This window comes from Helianthus annuus, chromosome 14 (assembly GCF_002127325.2).
Source record: "Helianthus annuus cultivar XRQ/B chromosome 14, HanXRQr2.0-SUNRISE, whole genome shotgun sequence".
Taxonomy (NCBI): domain Eukaryota; kingdom Viridiplantae; phylum Streptophyta; class Magnoliopsida; order Asterales; family Asteraceae; genus Helianthus; species Helianthus annuus.
The window spans coordinates 111,717,752-111,737,300 of NC_035446.2; the positions used below are offsets into that span (position 1 = coordinate 111,717,752).

The window sequence follows — 19,549 nt, forward strand, 5'->3', positions numbered from 1 at the left end:
CGCACCCAAAAAACAATGAAGGAAGTGCAAAGTGCGCCGTAAAAACGTCACGTTATGCCCATTTCCCTCTTCCTGTGCCCGGGCGCGTGTTGGGTGCTACCCTCTTGGCTACCACCGGGTGTGGCTTGTCAAATAGAAATACATTCCCTTAAAGATTTTTACTTATAAGCTAGTTTTAGGCATAGTGGGCTTGGTCAGTTAATCCCTAGGCTCACAACCCACAAATCTGAAATCCTTAACTATTGGGCCAAACTCAAGTAATTGGTTCGGGTTAAAATACGGGTCAGTTTGCAAGACCGAGATCCAAGTATCCAACCGGATTTTCCACCCTGAACAGACAGATGATATGATTTGACTTCCAAGTCAAAAGAGAAGAAACGAAACAATATCAGACTTCAGAGTGACAAAAAGCTTCGAAGTTTATCAATTTCACAAAAACAGAGTTATAACTTCAATCAACAATCACAGATTCGAAACGGATTAACAATGACGCTACCAGTTGTTCCAATTGGGCTTTTGTTCATGATTTCAATCTTCGGTTTTTGCACAGGGTTATCTACTTCAAGAATTTTCGAACACATGCTGATCAAAAGCAATAGCACCAGTAAATATCTCACCACAGATGCACTCTGGTTCAATCAGACTCTTGATCATTTTTCCCCTTTTGTATGAATTCTATTCTCATAGTTCTGTTTGTGATTTATTTATTTATTTTTTTGGGTTCAATCTTTTATACTAAAGTTGTGAACTTTTTAACAGGATCATCGTAAATTTGGACAAAGATACTATGAATACTTGGATGAATTCAGGGTTCCTGATGGTCCGATCTTTTTAAAGATATGTGGTGAATCTGCATGTGGTGGGATACAGAATGACTATATCAGTGTATGTCCACTTAATTTGCCAAATTTCAAGATAAATGTGATGTTTTTATAACCTTTAAGGTTTCTTGTGATATAGGATTATAAAATGTGTATGTTTGTGTAAAGTTGGAGTTAGTTTTTTCTTACAGAATGTTTTAAATTAAAATAGGTTTTGGCTAAGAAGTTTAGAGCTGCTGTGGTGACTCTCGAGCATCGGTATTATGGAAAGAGTTCTCCATTTAAATCTTTAACTACCAAAAATCTTCAGTTTCTTTCATCGAAGCAGGCACTGTTTGACTTGGCTGCTTTTCGTCAGTATTATCAGGCAAGCTCTGCATTCAGTTAATTTAGAAAATCTGATAGGAAAGACCAGTGGTCCATAACAGGTTAAATGGGTTGGTGGGTTGACCCGTTGATCAAACAGGTTAACCCAAACAAGATACATTCAATTAAACGGGTCAACATGCACAATTGCACACGACCTGTTTACTAAACGAATTAGATATGACAACCCAAACTTGAGTATTTATGCCGTGTTTCGGGTTGTGTTGGAAATTATCTTATCGTCCCTAATTATATCCATGATCATGTAGGAATCCTTAAATTTGAAACTCAACAGAACGAATGTCGAGAATCCGTGGTTTGTTTTTGGTGTTTCGTATGCTGGAGCTCTCAGTGCATGGTTTCGTTTGAAGTTCCCTCATTTGACATGTGGCAGTCTTGCAAGTTCTGGTGTAGTTCTTGCTGTTTACAACTTCACTGAATTTGATCAGCAGGTGAAGCAAAAAGTTTTAACTTAATTGCATTTATTTTAATTTTTAGGCAGTATGTTTCTTATTTTTCTAATATATGTTTCTTCAAATTTGTGATTACGGCAGGTTGGTGAGTCTGCAGGACCTGAATGTAAAGCTGTATTACAGGAAGTTACTCAACTTGTTGAAGAAAAGCTTGCATCAAATCCTAAAGCACTAAAAGCCACATTTGATGCTACCGAGGTATAGAAAACTAATATTTTAGTTTAGCCATATGCCGGTCACATGTTGCATATATTTGGCGCAGAGAGAGTAGTTGAATAATTTTTTTAAGGTTGATGAGCCACTGTTATGTTTAATTAATGAAATGTCCTTTCAGCTAAAAATAGATGGAGACTTCTTGTATTTTCTGGCAGATGCTGCAGCCATAGCCGTAAGTTTGTTTCTGGTGTATCTTGTTCATTCAGTGGTATATATATGTTTCTGCCATAGGCCATAGCTCACATTCTAGGTAGGGCTGTCCATTTTTATCCAAAATCTGAAACCCGACCTGAATTCAAAGCCACCCGAGCCCGAAGTAGAGAATACCCGAAAAATATGAGCCCGAACAACCTGAAGCTTCTATGGGTTGGTTATCGGGTTGCTTTTTCCTACCAAAAACCCAAACAACCCGAAATACGAAAAAAAAAACCCGAACATTTATTGCCTGTTTTTATGGACGTGCTTTGGTTTGGAGTCTCTGGTATTTGGAACATTAACTTTTGGGACTTTTGAACATTTATCATATTGTCAAATAACGTTTGAACTTTAATATTTTTTAGTAGCAATATGAATTTTGGTGATGTTTTGTAAAAAAAAAAATCATTTATTTTCATTGTACATCTAAACCTGAAAACAAACAACTCGACCCGAAATAACCCGAACCCGACCAATCCGAACATTAAATGGTTCGTTTATTAGGTCACTTTTTCCCAGCCAAAAACCCGAAACCCGAAAAATGAGTAATTTTTGTATGGGTCAAAATCACGCCCTTTTGAAAAAAAAAATTGTTTCTAAAATAATTTAATATAATTACATAAGTTATATATTTACGATACCAATCTAATTTATTGAATAAAATGATTTAAGGAGGTTTTATGTATTAAATACACTCTTGGTGACTTTTGACTTGTTTGACCCGTTTGGTCGGGTTCTTTTTAATCTAATATTTTTTTTTTATTTAAATCCGCTTTAGCTGACATGATGTGTGAATTTGGTAGTTTCAATATGGGAATCCCGATAAACTTTGCACCCCCATGATAGCAGCTAAGAAAGCCGGAGATGATTTAGTGGTAATCCCAAGTTTCTTTGAATTTCTTTCATAGACTCATTTTTCTCTAATAATCTTTGATCAAAAAACTAAAAGACCTTTTATGCAGAATGCCTATGCGAACTACATAAAGGAATATTACGTTGGAAGTTTTGGTGCTGAAGTTGAAACATATAACCAAGAAAGCCTAAAAAAAACCACCCTGAGTGACTCATCTGGTGATCGGTTATGGTGGTTCCAAGTTTGTACAGAAGTTGCATATTTCCAAGTGGCACCTGCAAACGATAGCATTCGCTCTTCAAAAGTTGACACAAGGCATGAACACTACCGTCTTTCGTATTATTAAAATAATTTCCATGACTTTTTATTGTTACAGCACACACCACGGGTCTATCATTTGTTGTAATTTGATAGTGATTTGTGACAGGTACCATTTGGATCTATGCAAAAATGTGTTTGGAGAGGGCGTATATCCGGTTGTTGATGCTACAAATCTGTACTATGGGGGCACAGACATTGCTGGTATGAGCACTTAAATTTTACAAACTGAAGCTATCAATGATATGATTTGGTCTAAAGATTCATGTGTTCTCATCCTTAAAGGGTAATTTGGACATTTGATTAGTGGTAAACTGGTCATAATTTTATATTTCAACATGTACATCCAGGATCAAAAATAGTATTTACAAATGGATCACAAGATCCATGGCGACATGCATCCAAGCAGGTGTCGTCTCCAAGTAGTAAGTCGCCAATGCTAATATTTTAGCTGATTTAACTTTTCATTTTGTTTTTCTTTTACGTTTTCCGACCACGAAACTTGTTTTTTTTTTTTTTAATCTGCAGTGCCATCGTATCTAATCACTTGTGATAATTGCGGTCACGGAACTGATCTAAGAGGATGCCCACAGTCTCCTTTAGTTCCTGAAGGTCCGTATTTTTTGGACATAAACAATATAGTTTGCATCAATTAAATCTTTTTTTGAACAAGTTGTGACCAAATTTCTTAATCATATATTGCAGGAAACTCTGGGAACTGCAGCTCACCTGATGCGGTTAACAAAGTAAGACAAAAGATGATAGAACAGATAGACTTATGGCTCTCTCAGTGTCAAGCAGCCAACAGGTGCTCAAGTTAACCAGTCTTCAGAAACATGTAACCGTATACATGATGCCGATTGATTAACTGAGCAGCAATTTCTGTACATTTGTTATAGTTGCTGTCACTCATGATGTTATATCTTCTTATTGAGTCATAGCATGCATCCTGATGATGACATATGATGTATACGACCTTCGTTATTGAATAAATTGCATCTTTTTAAGTAAAGCTCGGCATTATTCTCAATTTCTTGCGTCCCATACACAAAGATATGATATTCGTGTCTCAGGTGAGGTGGAATCATACTTAATATAACTATTATGTTGTATAATTAGGAAAATGCGTCTTATTATGGGCCAAATAAGTTGAACGGGTCAAAATTAGTGCAAAGTGTAACTTATATAATACTGTTTGTAATGAGAAGGCTAAACGACAAAGGGGTAGCACCCCAAGCAGCGAGCTCGGGAGGTATCAATGATTGGATTTTGTTAATGGTATGACTACTGAAGAATATGAATAATTCGATATCTTGGCTCGCTGGAAAGGAAAGTAATCCCAATCTCTGATCCTAGCCGCTATGGCCCGTGATTTACCAACTGCCCAAGCTTTTACAGTAGCTTCGGAATCTGCAATTTCTCTTAGTGGTAGGGTTTTATCGATACGAAAAACATGACTCACTCCGCCGGCGTTGGAGATGTCCATTTGTTTAAAGGATCACTTGGACGCAGTGGATCGTGTACAACACCAAACAAGTCTCGAAGACGAGACGGAAGTTGCAGAACAGATACACAATGAAGAGGCGCAAGAGGGGCTAGGTGATCCCCTATCCGACGAAGAACTCACTTACGATGTATCGATTCGCATATACAATAGTTTGGGCAAAGAATAAGCACAAAATAAAGAAGTAAAAATGTATTATTAATATATTTAATTTTTAGAATTGCGTTATTTTGTTGTTTCGAAAACTATAAAAATTAGTTAAAAAAACTAATAAAAAGTTGAATTTTATGAGTTTGTCTTTTGGGTCTTAAAAAAACTTAAAACGTGCGCGTACAAACTGGCTCACGAATTGAAGCCGAAACCAAACCGGTTTCTCCCCAAACCGGTTCCACTATGAACTGGTGGAGGCCCCAACCGTTTGAAACCGGTTTAGGTTTGGGGCCCTACTCAATTTGTGCACCTCTACGGTTCTACCTAGAGTCCAACTTAAATCTAGTTTTAGGCATAGTGGGCTTACTCAGCTACTCCTTAGGCCCAATAGACTGAAATCCTTAACTATTGGGCCATTCTCAAGTATCCTATTCGTAAATTTGGTCAACAATACTATGAATACTTGGATGAATTCAGGGCTCCTGATGGTCCGATCTTCTTAAAGATATGTGGTGAATCTGCATGTAATGGGATACCAAATGATTATACAAGTGTATGTAATTCACAGTGGTTAAATCCTTGCCATTCAAAAAAAAAAAAAGTTCAAATGGGAGGGTATTTTGGTAATCTGAATTTGACACAAGCAAATACCAGCGCTAAATCAAGTTCGTTGTTCGAGTTCTCAAGTACAATGGCATCAATCTCTCGAACATTAACCCCCACCAAAACCCACAAACTTCAACCTCTTCAATACAACAATCAAAAATCCCAACAAACCCTAAACCCTTCAAATCCAATCTCAAACTCCCACCAAACAAAAATCTTGGAATCAAAACTAGTCTCCTTACTCGACACCTCCGACAACCTCAACCAATCCAAACAAATTCACGCTCACATCATCCGTAAGGGCCTTGATCAATGCTGCTACGTAATTACAAAACTTATTCGCGTTTTAACTGCTAAATTCAATGTCCCTGTTGACCCGTACCCGATTCGGTTGTTTCAACATGTGAAACGACCCAACCCGTTTCTGTTTACGGCTTTGATACGTGGGTATGTGATGCAAGGGTCGTTAATGGAGTCTGTGGGAATGTATAGTTTGATGAGACGACACGGGATTGGTCCGGTTTCGTTTACGTTTACCGGGTTGTTGAAAGGGTGTGTTGGTGTTGGTGGGGGCGGGTTGGGTGTGCAGATTCATGGGCAGGTTGTGAAGTTTGGTGGGTTTGAGTCTGATTTGTATGTGGGTAATACTTTGATTGATATGTATGTGAGATGTGAGTTGTTGGGTAGTGCGCGTAAGGTGTTTGATGAAATGCCTGAAAGAGATGCGATTTCGTGGACGTCGTTGATTGTTGCGTATGCGAGGCAGGGGAGTATGGAAGAAGCGGGTGAGTTGTTTGATGGAATGCCTGTGAAAGATATGGTGGCGTGGACGACGATGGTGATGGGGTTTTCGCAAAATGGTAAGCCGAGGGAGGCTTTGGAGTGTTTCGATAGAATGCTTGAGGCGCGGGTTGAAACGGATGAGGTCACATTAGCTAGTGTTATTTCCGCTTGTGCTCAGTTGGGTGCTACTAAGTATGCAAAATGGGTTCAAGATGTTGCTGACAGGGCGGGGTTAGGAGCTACGGACAATATCGTCATTGGGTCTGCGTTAATTAACATGTACGCAAAATGTGGTTGCATTGAAGAAGCACGTAACGTGTTTGATAAAATGAAGAACAAGAATGTTTACTCCTACAGTTCGTTGATTCTTGGACTCGCAATGCACGGTTGTGCACAAGAAGCAATCAGCTTGTTTGAAAAGATGTTGAAAACGGATATAAAACCGAATAAAGTTACATTCTTGGGAGTTCTTAGTGCTTGTTGCCATGCTGGTTTGGTACAACAAGGTCAAAACTTTTTCGTAGCGATGGAGAAAGAACATGGTGTAGCCCGGACCGTTGACCACTATACATGCATAGTTGACCTTCTTGGAAGGGCTGGACTCATTAAAGATGCCTATGATATCATCAAAACCATGCCAATGGCACCACATGCTGGTGTTTGGGGAGCGTTGCTTGGTGCTTGTCGAATACATGGAAACCCCGATATTGCTAAAATCGCTGCTAGTCATTTGTTTGAACTCGAACCAAACGCTATAGGAAACTACATACTACTCTCAAACACATATGCATCTGCTCGAAAATGGAACGAGGTTTCAAGAATTCGAGCATTATTTAGATCAAAGGGTCTTAAAAAGAACCCTGCAAGTAGTTGGGTAGAAGGGGAAAAAGGGGTGATTCACGAGTTTTTTGCTGGCGATATGAATCATCCGAGGACTTCTGAGATCAAGCGAGAGTTGGAGGATCTTGTTTATAAGTTGATGTTAGACGGGTACACCCCTGTATTGAGTTGTGTGCCGTATGATGTGAGTGATGATGAGAAAAAGAGGATATTATTGGGGCATAGCGAAAAGCTAGCGTTGGCGTATGGTTTGTTGGTTGATTGTGGGATTATCAGGATCATGAAGAATGTAAGAATATGTGAAGATTGTCATGTGGTTATGTGTGGAGCGTCGAAGATTAGTGGTAGGGAGATTATTGTTAGGGATAATACGCGATTTCATCATTTTTGTAACGGTGTATGTTCTTGTAATAACTTTTGGTGATAGGTTCAGGAGGATAACAAGTTCAAATTGATATTACGTAAAATAATTTAATAATTCAGTTAATTGTATATATTAAGTTATTAACACAAACCAGAACCAAATATATAAAAAAGTACATCACATCCCCTGTATGGTTTCATATTATATACAACTCTTTTCTTAAAGAAATATATACATCAAAAACTTCTTTTAGAATACTATTCCTAAACAATGACGATTCAACGTTGTGATGAATTACATGATCAAAATACTAAAATGCTCTAAGATTAAAACCAAGATACAAACCTTAGAGATTGATTATGCATGAAGAACACACCAAATGTTGAAGGAAGAAAACCATCGTACCCCGAAAAAATATTAAATTCGGCTTACGTACCTAAAACATTTCCAATAAAGTCCTTTAGCTTTTAAAACCATCCATAGGTACAACAAACTTCCCCTTTAAACAACTTTAATCCGACAACTTTAGAAAATTATTTGTTTTCACTCAAAACATAAAAACTATCTTAGAAATTTTAAACCAAATATATATTCTGCTTTGTGTATTGAATAATTACTTTCAACACTTTACCCTCATCATAAACCAAAATATAATATGCATACGTACATACACAACAATATATCTATATATTGTGAGTATATTCAACAAGACATATATGGAATAATGACCGATGACTCTCATATAATTCGTCATTGCTTGTCCTTATCTTCTTAGTTAAGACTTAAATTGCGGTTTCTTATAAGAAGAAAACATAGACTAGCACTATTTCATATGGTTAGTCAAACACTTTTTGTGATTATTTGTGTTTTGAAGACGTCAAAATCCAACAATCTCCCGCAAACCACACTCCCACGCACACTCTTAAAATTGAGTAGCCACATTGGTTATCGAGAGGTGTTACTGAGTCTGTTAGCTCTAAACCAACATTATGTGCATGTTGGCACTACTATTTTTCTTTTAAAATTTACAAGGTTCGAAAAAGAGGGTAGCAAGAAACGTGAAACTAGAAAATAAACAAAAAAAATCATTGCAAACCATACCAATTCATCCTCTTATCTATTTCAACAAAGAACCACGACTCACCACCAAAACACAAGAAATCAAGGTTAGAAAAGGAGGGCTAGCATGGAAGGAAGAAGTTGTCAAGTTAGCCAAGAAGACTGCCTGATAGCCAAGTTTTAACCAAGTTTTAAGATAGATGTGATGTTTTTATAGGCTTTGAGTGATTTTTTTACACAATGTTTTTATAACATAACAGGTTTTGGCTTAAGAAGTTTGGAGCTGCTGTGATGAGCCTTGAGCATTGGTATTACGGAAAGAGTTCTCCTTTTAAATCTTGGACTACCGAAAATCTACAGTTTCTTTCGTCTAAGCAGGCGCTGTTTGACTTGGCTGCCTTTCGACAGTTTTATCAGGCAAGCTCTGCATTCAGTTCATTTATAAAATCTGAATGGTCCATAACAGGTTAAATGGGTTGGTGGGTCGACCCGTTTGATCATACAGGTTGGCGGGTCACCCCTTTAATCAAACAGGCTGACGGGTCTATTGAAGTCTAAAAAGATGATAGAACAGATAGGCTTATGGCTCTCTCAGTGTCAAGCATCCAACAGGTTCTCCAGTCATCAATAACATGTAATCGTATACATGATGCCGATTAACTGTATATATATCTTCTTATTGAGTGCATGCAATCATGATGATCATGAGAATAAGACATACGATGCATACGACCTTCTTTGTAACATATAGTGCATCCTTTTTTAATAAAGCTTGGCATTATTCTCATTTTCTGGTGTTCTAGTGTCTTAGGTGACGCGATATCATACTTAATATAACCATAACTAAGAAAACGCGTCTTATAGATTTCTCTTGAAACTACAAGATATAAGAATCCATGATTCCATCTCATTATCATCAATAGCATGAAAAACTTATAGTAGATATGCTATGAACAAAAGTAGCAGTCTCCATGGGCTAACGACGACACAAATTCATAACATCTTTTTCTTAAACTTAGTAGACATAGCCCTTAACAAACATTCCCTTTTTAGCCTCCTCGGACTCACCCTCACCAGTGTATTTCCCGAGCTGAGCAAGTGAGTTGGCACTAGCCCTAAGGAGCAAAGCGTCCTGAGCCGCCTTCACATTCTCGGGCCTTCCTCCCCATGTCTTGAGGCAAGTGTTCTGAAGAGCACGTGCGTACGAAAAGGACACGTGCCATGGGTTCGGGCTCTGGTTCATTGCATTCAAGTTGAGTGTAGCCTCCACCTCAGATTGGCCACCAGACAAAAACTGCATATCAAATTAAAATGGCCAAGTTAGGTAACAAATTCGGGTTGGAACGTGTCGATTTTAGTACAAGTATAAACGAGCCGTAAATAGTTAATGGTTTAGGGGTACTTGCCATGATTCCGGGAACTGCAGGTGGGATTCTTCTCTGAAGAAGGCTTAAAGTGTAAGCAGCAACCTCTTCGGGTGTGGCCCGTTCTTTGCAATCGGCTCCGGGTGTAACCATGCTGGGTTTCAGGAGGATACCTTCAAACAACACATTGTTTTCGGCTAAGTAAAAGAACACTTCAGCCCACACCTTTTGTGCAACCTCAAAGGTCCTGTCAATTCCGTGCTCTCCATCAAGCAAGATCTCGGGCTCAACAATCGGGACCAGACCGTTGTCCTACAAAACACACCAAACCAAAATTTCAGACCTTGAACCACATTAAACCATTGTTCATCAGTCAGTTTATTACCTGAGAGATAGCAGCGTAACGAGCTAGACCCCAAGCTGCTTCCTTGACCGCAAGTGCTGATGGACCGTTGGGAATGCTCACGACTGTACGCCTACATGATCCATAAAACTGAATTTAGTGATTGTGATTTCAATTTTTGCCCATTTGTTTTTCAACAGATGATTTGGGTTGTGTTTTATTTCATTCGGGTAAACGGGCCAGGAAAACAAAACTCAACCCATATGAAATGGGCCAAATAGGTTGAACGGGTCGAAAGTAGTACAAACTACAAAGTGTATACATCCAAAACTGTAATACATATATGATACAACCTACTAATCACTTTTTCCAAAAGTCTATTTTATTATTGAAAAAATCTGGTTTTGTAATTATATTTAACTTCAAATAATACATAGAATGTCCAACAGCAACCCGGCCCGTTTAACCGTTTTGACCCGCACTATAAAGTTACCCATTTCGACCTAAACCCGTATTGGCCCGTTAACTAACCAGCCTATCATTAACCAAACAAGCTAGCGAGTTAAGCAACTAACTATATGGACTTACCATTTGGCGAAACGAGCCCCCTGCTGGTAGTAAGCAGCGGACCGTGAAGCAAGTCCATCAAGACCTTGGCACCAAGACTCATCATTCGAACCAGCCAACGGCACAAGACCCTATCAAACACAAACCTTCAGTTAGCCACTCAGTCAAAGAGACTACAGTTGTACAATAACTAACGTCGAGTCTAGACACATTACCTTGTCGACCTTGATTCCGGGAACAATCCCCTGTTCCACAAGGATATCCACAATCTTCTTACCATCGACGGTTGACTGGTACAAAGTCTCCTCAAACAAGATAGCACCCGAGATGTAGTTTCCTAGACCCGGTGCACTAACCAGGAGTGTCCGGTAAGCTTGACGGTTAGCCTCAGTGTTCTCCAAACCGATAGAGGCTAACCGCTTTCCGCATGTAGCATTTGACTCATCCATGGCCAGGATTCCTCGGCCCGGGGACGCAACAGTTTTCTACATAAACAAACATGTTTCATGTCATTGGTCTTAACATGTTTGTAATAAAACAATGCATAAAGATGGATAAAAACACGAACCGCGGTTTTGACGAGCTCATCAGCGTATGAGCTTGCATGGACAGTGAGTGCGGATGGTGCGGTGGAGTTGAAGCGGACGAGGGAGACGGGTTGGCGGAGGGTCTGGCCCTTGACCCAGTCGGACTTATCAAGAATGGTAGCAGGAGATGGCTTGAAGAGAGAAGCTGAGGCCATGGTTGGTGTGAATGTACTAGCCTTCTATCTATCCTTTTGCATTAAGCACCACTCATTGTGTGTTTGGGTTAACTGGTTATATACTGATCTACTAGTGTCACTGCTGATATGCTTTTTGAGGTTGTGATGCGTTGCCCAATGAGAGGTTGACACGTGGGTTGATAACGTTGCTCACATCGAAGTGGGAATTGGGCAGTTGTTTAGAGATGATATGTGACGAAGGGACCAAATTTGATTTCATTCAGGAAGTTCATATTTGCCGTTAATTGAACTTGTGGTTTAGAGTGAGTTCATAAATAGTCCCTGGACTTTTGCTTATGTTACTTTCGGTTTCTTTTCATTATTTTTGTCTATATGAATTATTGTTTTTTCTGGTGATCATTTGAGGACGATTATTGAAAAACTGACGAAACCCGTCAATAATCTCTAATCAATGAGATCAGGTAAAATACAGTTTGGGTTGTGTAAATGACCTTCAAGATGGATGATGTATATTAAACATGAATTGTATTGATGAATAAAGATTACATACTAAAGGATAGATAAGCGATTTGATCACTCCTAGGTATGAACCTAACATTTAAATCACCTTGAGCCACTTGTTCACGAACAAAGTGAAAATCTATTTCAACATGTTTCGTACGAGCATGAAACACACTAGATTAGCTGAAAGATAAGTAGCTCCAAATTATCACACCAAAAAGTAGGTGCAGTGGCGGAACTAGAAGAAAAATTTAGGGGTATCCCAATTTTTTTACCTAGATCCGTCCTTGAAAATTTGAGGGGCTCGGTGTGGTTAGTAAAAATGGGCGGTCTTAAAAATTTTCTTTTACCTAGGGTCATTCCTAAGAATTCGATAGTCCCAGGGGCTTATGCTTGTGTGTGTGTATATAATATTACGAGGTTACAAACCCGTGTATACACGAGTTGAATAAAAAAAAGTTAAATAGGTGGTATCACATGCATGAAAGCGTTAATCAAACTTTAAATGTTATTTAAAAGTTTTATAAATAATATTTATTTTGCAATAAAAATATTTTCAACAACAAAAAGTATCGAAAACTCATCTTCCTTCAATATTTGTTAAAGTATGTTGTCTTATATGACTTTTCAAAAATAGAAATCCTGGGCTTTAAAATTAATCCTTTTCCAAAATCTTTATCTTTAATTTCATATAACTAAAGTTTAAAAACTTTGTTATTTCTATATCCGTAGAATCGTAGAGATAAAACATTCATATTTTTAAACATGTTTATAAAATATTTCTTTTCATTTAAACAAAAAAGATAACCTATTAAATAATATATATAAAATGAACTATTTTGATGTTTTTTCCTTGTAGTATTTTCACTTGTACCTTTTATATAAAAAAGATCTTTTAATGTTTCTTCTATTTTCAATTTTTACCTTTTTGTTGTTTAAAAAAAGAACCAAGAGTAAATGTCAATTTACGTCCCTGAGGTTTACACCAAAAGACATGACCATTCCTCATTGGAAAAAACGCTACAATCAAGTCTCTATGGGACAAATTAAGTAAAGTATGTGGAAACTATAAAGTGAGCAATAAACAAAGTAAAATAAATGTTGGTGCAGTTGTCTGTCAACTACATCTTCGTTTGAGTCTTAGGTTAGGATTGTTTGTACAGTGCACGAAAATCAAGAAAACATGTTTTAGTGTTGATTTCGCTCGTAATGACCTCTTGTCAATTGGAGCGAAATCACCATAAATCTTGATTTCGCTCATAGAGTTTGTGACTGATTTCGCTCGTATTGTTTTGTCTGATTTCGCTCGTATTGTTTTGTCTGATTTCGCTCGAAATGCACTTGCATGTTCGAGCGAAACCCCAAGCCTATATATAGGCAGTTTGGGGTGAAATCAGTAAGTTAGTAGTCTTCTTTCCGACGGCGAAGCTCCGTCGAAGTGTCTCCGCGTCTGTAACAGCTTTATAATCAATACAAGAGACAATTAATAGTGAAATCAAGCTAAACAAAGACTGAATCAATGAATTCCGCCTCTGATTCAATCTGAGCACTCTTCTGATCGACTCATTAGGTCGTCTAGCGATCCTACAAGTGGTATCAAAGCTCAGGAGGAAGAGTTCTTACCGTTTAGCTCGTTTTCGCTGGAAAATTCTGATTTCTACACATTCTTTTCTCAGATTTTTAAGTTTTCACGGTTAAAATCAGCCAAATTTTTGACATATTGTGTAAAATTAAACATTGACAAACCCTGGAAAGTTACACACCTAAATTCGACCTAAAAATTGACAAAATAGACATCCGAGCTGATTTCGCTCGAAGTGGAATTGTCTGATTTCGCTCGTAATTCAGACTTAATTTCGCTCCAAGCAACCAAAATTTGCTAATTTCGCTCCAAAGTGCAGTGTGATTTCACTCCAGATTGTTAATCTGGGGATTTCGCTCAAAGGGTTAAATTTCTGATTTCGCCCGAAATTAAGATTCTGATTTCGCTCGAGGGTTAAATCTTGATTCCGCTCGAGATTACCATCTAATTTCGCTTAAGGGACAATTGTCAGTGATTTCGCTCCAAGTAGCAAAATCTGATTTCGCTCTTGTACAAATATCAGATTTCGCTCCAAGTGATCAGGATTATTTCGCTCCAAAGTGTTTTCCACTTGAAAACTCTAATTTCGCTCGAAACATTATTTGTGTAAGAATTGTCGGGACAGTTTAAAAGATGGAAACGGTCTTTGATGAAAAAGAAAACAATGATCTTGAAAGAATAAATGGTTGGTATCGAGGATATTTCAGTAGTCATTATCAAGGTTTGCCCAAGAATGTTTGGAGTATCCGGTTTGAATGTTTTCTGTGTAAGAAAGATGAAAAATTGGATGATTTGTAGAAGCGATTTGATCGTTTGATTGACTATTTGAAAGAAAATCAGATAGTAATCTCATAAGCTGAAATGGTATCAAAGTTTGCTAATGGATTACCAGCTGAATGGGATGATTTTTTGAAAAATCTGAGAGAAAATGCTAGTTTTTCAAAATTATCTTTGAGTAAATTCATCAGTAAACTTAAAAATCACAGTTATGAAATTTATAAAAAGAAGAGAGATTTGATGGATAAAATAAAAATGAATTTAGATGATTTGAATTTAGATGTGATAGATGAAATAAACAAAAGAATCAATATTTGTTGTGCAGCAAAAAGAAATTTGAAATACGATATGAAGAGGGGTTTTTGAATTGACGAAAATGGAAATCCTCTTGATTTCGTTAAAATCTTTGGTGCATGAACATACAAAACAGAGACAAAGGAAATTGCAAAGAATGAAGAATCTGTGAAGAATGAATCTTCAAATTCTGAATCAGTGTGCTCCAAATGTGACAACTTTAAGACTGACAATGACAAACTCTTGAAGGATGCGGAAAGTTTGACATCGGAAGTCAAGAAGTTGAAAGATGAGAAGCAAACTGATGTAAAGCAGATTCTGGATTTACAGGGAAACTGTGAAAAGTTGAAGTCTGAGAATGTTAAACTGTTAAATGACTTAAACAGTTTAACATCAGAAAATAAAACTTTGAAAGAAAAAGACTTTGAAAGCAAAAAAGAAATCTTCAGAAAATGAAGATTTCTGGATAAAACTGGAAAACAAGAATCTGAAAGCAAATGAAACAAAATTTCAAGAACAGTTAAAAGTTTTGGAAAATGAAAAATCTGTTCTTGAAAACATTAAGATTGAGAATGAAAAATCAATCAAGTCTCATCTTGAAAGAATATCTCAGCTTGAAAATGAAGCTGAAAATTCAAGAAACATGATTAATGAACTTGAAAAGAAATTGAAAGGTTTTGTGACTTCATCAGATATTTTGAATATTCCATGTCCAAAACCCGATCAATTCAGTTCCAATAAGTGAAAATGTCACAAACTTTGACAATGTCAAAGTTGAAGATTGTGATGAGAAATCTGATGATGAAAATGAAAAAATTAAAAAACAAAATTTGTTTTTGAAATTAAAAGAAAAGTTTCAGAAAATTGTTTTGCAATCAACTGAAACAGGTGAATGTTCAACACAGAAACCTGTTAAGAAGATTGTAAAACAAAAACAAAAAGGTAAAAATTTGAAAATGTTAAAAAAGAGAATAACAGCTCATCAGATCGATCATCCAATCAAAAACAAAAATTACAAAAAGTAAAAAATGAAAACTCTAAAATTGTTGGCAATAAGTGGTGCAGGTCGGACCACAGTGCTCAAAAGCCAAATCCAGCAAACATGAGGAAGGAATATCACCAAGCCAAACAATGCTATGATCTGAGCATCTGGTGTGAAAGTGGTGAATGGTACGATAACAGAATGTGTTACTCTTGTGGAGTGAAAGGACACATTGCTGTTAACTGCCAGAATTTGAGATATAAGACGAGAAGATGCTATAACTGCCAAATCAAAGGTTACATTGCTAGAGATTGCCCAAGGAGATCAAATGAAAGATTGAGGGCTAATTCTCAGAAATTGGCAAAGATTTCAGTCAATGTCAAGCCCCATGAACAGAAGGTTCTAAAACCTAAAGTTCAAGAACAGACAATTCAAGAAAAGAAAGTTAAACTTTCACAGGGGCAGAAAGACAGACTGCGAAAAAAGAGGAAGAAGGCGAGAGAGTATCTGGAAAAGATATTGTCCTCGGGTTCATCTGTTGGAAAGAATAAGAGTTCTGATGAATCAACTCCCTCGATTGCAAAGTCAAGCAAGACGAATTCATCGGATACGAATCTGAGGACGAAAGAAGAAAAGAAGAAGAAGAAAATGGTCGGCGATGAATCTGACGTGTCAAAGTCAGACAAGCCACCTTCAGGCAATGAATCTGACAGGTCAAAGTCAGACAAGCCATGTGCAGGCAATGATTCTGGTTCGTCAAAGCCAGAGGAGCCTGGTGTTGAGGTAAAAAAGGAGAATTCGGGTTTAACAATGGATGATGCAAATTTTCCACCATTGTTGAACAAGAATTCAAAATCGTCCAAGGATCGTCAGGCTTGGGTGAATCTGTTCAAATAGAAAAGCCTGACTTGCCGGAGTTCCCAGGTTGGTAAGCGTGGAACATGAATCGGCACATTTCTTGAGAAATTTCACTCTGGTGATTTTTCGCCTTACATGTGGTAAATCAGGGACATTAAGTTGTACTTGATTTTCTACAAGTGATGTTTGAGATTTAAAACTGAAATTGTAAAATCTGTCATGTGTATGAAGAAAACAATGTGATGAAGTGACCCCGAACCTACAAATGATTGGTAAACAAACTAATTTTTCCGGAAAACCCATTTTGATTAAAACAAACTTAAGTGTTTTGAAATCATAATGGGAAAATAGTTTGTTGTGAGGGGGAGTTCTGATTGTTTATGTCAGGTGGATGGAGAATTAAAGTGATTCTCATCAAGTTGTCAAGTTTGTACAGTTTGCTTCAAATTTTCCCAGAAAATCAAAATTGAAACATATTTTGATTTTAGGGGGAGTAAAAATTTTTAAAAAAATAGAAAATTTGAAAATGTAAAACACATTGAAAATTTTAAAAATGAGTTTTGCTGAAACAAGAGGAAATGATAGAAAATCAGTGGACTATCACAGCATGCTAAAGAAATGTAAAGTCTAAAAGTGATAAACGGTCTCACTAAAGATGTGACGATAGACTCAGCTAGACTAGTAGATTTGCAATAACGATACAAACATAAAGAAAAAAAGCCTAGTTCTAGTGGAAAACATGATCAAAAGCATAGTACTTAGTTTTGTCCTTCTTGATTGTATGCCTGCTCAGTAATTGCTGAATGCCAAAAGCATAAAAACTGGTTAAGTTTGTGAGCTTTCACAACTTCACTAAAAATGACACTGTGATTGTGCATTTCATTTTGCAAAGATTTAAACTTGTTTTATTTCTTTATTTTGTTTAAGCATTGGACATCCTCTGCGTATACGTGAGTATCGAGCTGGATGTTAGTGCCGAAACGTTCTGCTTTATTTTTTTGGTGTTTCGTTTAAGCTTTGGATCACCTCTGCGTATACGGAAGTATCGACCTGGTGGTTAAAGCCTAAACAATTTCAACTTATTTTTATTTTCTTATTTTGTTTAAACATTGGACTTTCTCTGCGTGAAGTATCGACCTGATTGTTAATGTTTAAACATTCTGCTTTATTTTTGCATAAATCACAGTTGATCAAAGTTTAAAGGCATTACTTGAGTCTGTGTATTGCATGATGAGGGGATATGCTGAGATCGTGGGGTTCATAAGAATTTAGTGCAAAATTAATATACCTAAGCGTATCGGAAAGCATTTCGAAAGTTTTTAGATTGAGTTTAAGTGGACAACAATATCGTCAATCTACGTGAATCGTTTAGAACTTAAAACGATTAAAAGCTTAACAGTGCTTGTGATGTGTCTAAAACCTGATATGATCCTCTTTCGCAAACTCACAAAAATATTGTTTGTACATATTTCATCTCTGCATTTAATTTCTGTTATTGCATTTATGTTTCATATTTTGAAAAATCCAAAAAGATTTTCGACAACTGATGTTGGAAAGCTGATATACAAAATCTCAAAGGCTAAACATGATGAACAGATGGTATGGTTAATTGGTTTGAAATGTTTAAGATGATTCATTAAGTTGAATCAGAATTTGGAATGTTTCAAATTTTTGATCAATTTTAAATGAAAATGATTCTCAAAGGTTTAGTTGATTCATTAAGTTGAATCACAATATTGTTTGTTTGTAATAGAGTGTTTGAGATGTGTAGGTTTCTGATCCTGTTGCTACGGAAAGCCAGGAGATGCATCAGAACCTGAGAAGAGCTTAAACTGAAAAAAACCAGGATTTGATTTCAAAGGTGATAACAAATTCCAGACAGCGATCCCAGCTCGATGATAGGGGGAGTCTGACGAAAGTTAGAACCAGAGAAAGATCCGGGTATATGATTCCAGGAAGAGTTCCTGAAGAAGACCGATCAAGATTGAAGAGTCGTCATGTTGAAGACTCTCACTGAAGATTCCGTCAACATTCAAGGGGGAGTCTGTTGGTGCAGTTGTCTGTCGACTACATCTTCGTTCGAGTCTTAGGTTAGGATTGTTTGTACAGTGCACGAAAATCAAGAAAACATGTTTTAGTGTTGATTTCGCTCGTAATGACCTCTTGTCATTTGGAGCGAAATCACCATAAATCTTGATTTCGCTCATAGAGTTAGTGACTGATTTCGCTCGTATTGTTTTGTCTGATTTCGCTCGAAATGCACTTGCATGTTCGAGCGAAACCCCAAGCCTATATATAGGCAGTTTGGGGCGAAATCAGTAAGTTAGTAGTCTTGTTTCCAACGGCGAAGCTCCGTCGAAGTGTCTCCGCGTCTGTAACAGCTTTATAATCAATACAAGAGACAATTAATAGTGAAATCAAGCTAAACAAAGATTGGATCAATGAATTCCGCCTCTGATTCAGTCTGAGCACTCTTCTGATCGACTCATTAGGTCGTCTCGCGATCCTACAAGATAAATGTTTAGAATGCCTTTTAAGTTGTAAAGAAAAAAGGTAATGTTAGAGTAAAATAAATACCGTAATTCAAATAAAGTAAATGGCATATTAATTGAAAAGAGGAGAGTGTGTCAGGGGCTCTGATGAAGTTTGACTAAATATTTCATTATCCCATATTTCTATTATTATATTAATATAATACTATTCATCATCTTCATTCTTTAACAACGTCCGACGTTGCAGACTTCCGGCGACCGGAAATTTTTGTTTCCGTTGACCATATATAATTTCAGTTCATCTTTTCTTTAGCTACACTCAGGGGTATCCTAATGTTTGCTCAGGGGTATCCTCGATATATAAAATGGAGATTAAACATAAATTTGCACTTCGTCAAGAAAGTTGAGGGGTATCCCGTGCACTCCCTTGCCACCCTATAGATCCGCCCCTGAGTAGGTGATGATTTTGTAATAACACCAAGTTCGCGAGGAAGGTCCTTTAACCAAGTTAACTCTG

The 19,549-nt window shown here is 37.2% G+C and overlaps 3 protein-coding genes across 3 annotated transcripts; 2 read left to right on the forward strand and 1 right to left on the reverse strand.

The window, feature by feature from the left end:
- Positions 1-336: 336 nt before the first annotated feature.
- Positions 337-4,272, forward strand: LOC110909024 (probable serine protease EDA2). The gene is made up of 12 exons (XM_022154032.2): positions 337-666; positions 760-885; positions 1,033-1,188; positions 1,457-1,639; positions 1,742-1,858; positions 1,995-2,048; positions 2,875-2,946; positions 3,034-3,239; positions 3,352-3,446; positions 3,593-3,667; positions 3,771-3,854; positions 3,948-4,272. Exons 1-12 carry the CDS (start codon positions 487-489, stop codon positions 4,061-4,063), a joined length of 1,464 nt encoding a protein of 487 aa, XP_022009724.1. The 5' UTR covers positions 337-486; the 3' UTR covers positions 4,064-4,272.
- A 1,196-nt stretch (positions 4,273-5,468) lies between these two features.
- Positions 5,469-7,580, forward strand: LOC110909023 (pentatricopeptide repeat-containing protein At5g44230). The gene has a single exon (XM_022154031.2). It carries the CDS (start codon positions 5,504-5,506, stop codon positions 7,547-7,549), a length of 2,046 nt encoding a protein of 681 aa, XP_022009723.1. The 5' UTR covers positions 5,469-5,503; the 3' UTR covers positions 7,550-7,580.
- Positions 7,581-9,382: 1,802 nt separating this feature from the next.
- LOC110909022 (fructose-bisphosphate aldolase 1, chloroplastic) lies at positions 9,383-11,737 on the reverse strand. The gene is made up of 6 exons (XM_022154029.2): positions 11,391-11,737; positions 11,038-11,307; positions 10,844-10,953; positions 10,298-10,388; positions 9,955-10,224; positions 9,383-9,842 (listed from the first exon to the last, which is right to left on the reverse strand). Exons 1-6 carry the CDS (start codon positions 11,562-11,564, stop codon positions 9,564-9,566), a joined length of 1,194 nt encoding a protein of 397 aa, XP_022009721.1. The 5' UTR covers positions 11,565-11,737; the 3' UTR covers positions 9,383-9,563.
- Between the last annotated feature and the right edge of the window lie 7,812 nt (positions 11,738-19,549).

Bases quoted from the DNA above. Each gene is read 5' to 3' on its own strand.
- LOC110909024 (XM_022154032.2), top strand. From the start codon at position 487: ATGACGCTACCAGTTGTTCCAATTGGGCTTTTGTTCATGATTTCAATC. The intron at 2,049-2,874 runs GTAAGTTTGTTT...TGAATTTGGTAG, and splicing joins CAGATGCTGCAGCCATAGCC to TTTCAATATGGGAATCCCGA. The intron at 3,240-3,351 runs GCATGAACACTA...GATTTGTGACAG, and splicing joins TCTTCAAAAGTTGACACAAG to GTACCATTTGGATCTATGCA.
- LOC110909023 (XM_022154031.2), top strand. From the start codon at position 5,504: ATGGGAGGGTATTTTGGTAATCTGAATTTGACACAAGCAAATACCAGC.
- LOC110909022 (XM_022154029.2), bottom strand. From the start codon at position 11,564: ATGGCCTCAGCTTCTCTCTTCAAGCCATCTCCTGCTACCATTCTTGAT. The intron at 10,225-10,297 runs GTAATAAACTGA...TGTGTTTTGTAG, and splicing joins GTTACGCTGCTATCTCTCAG to GACAACGGTCTGGTCCCGAT. The intron at 9,843-9,954 runs GCAAGTACCCCT...TTTGATATGCAG, and splicing joins CTGCAGTTCCCGGAATCATG to TTTTTGTCTGGTGGCCAATC.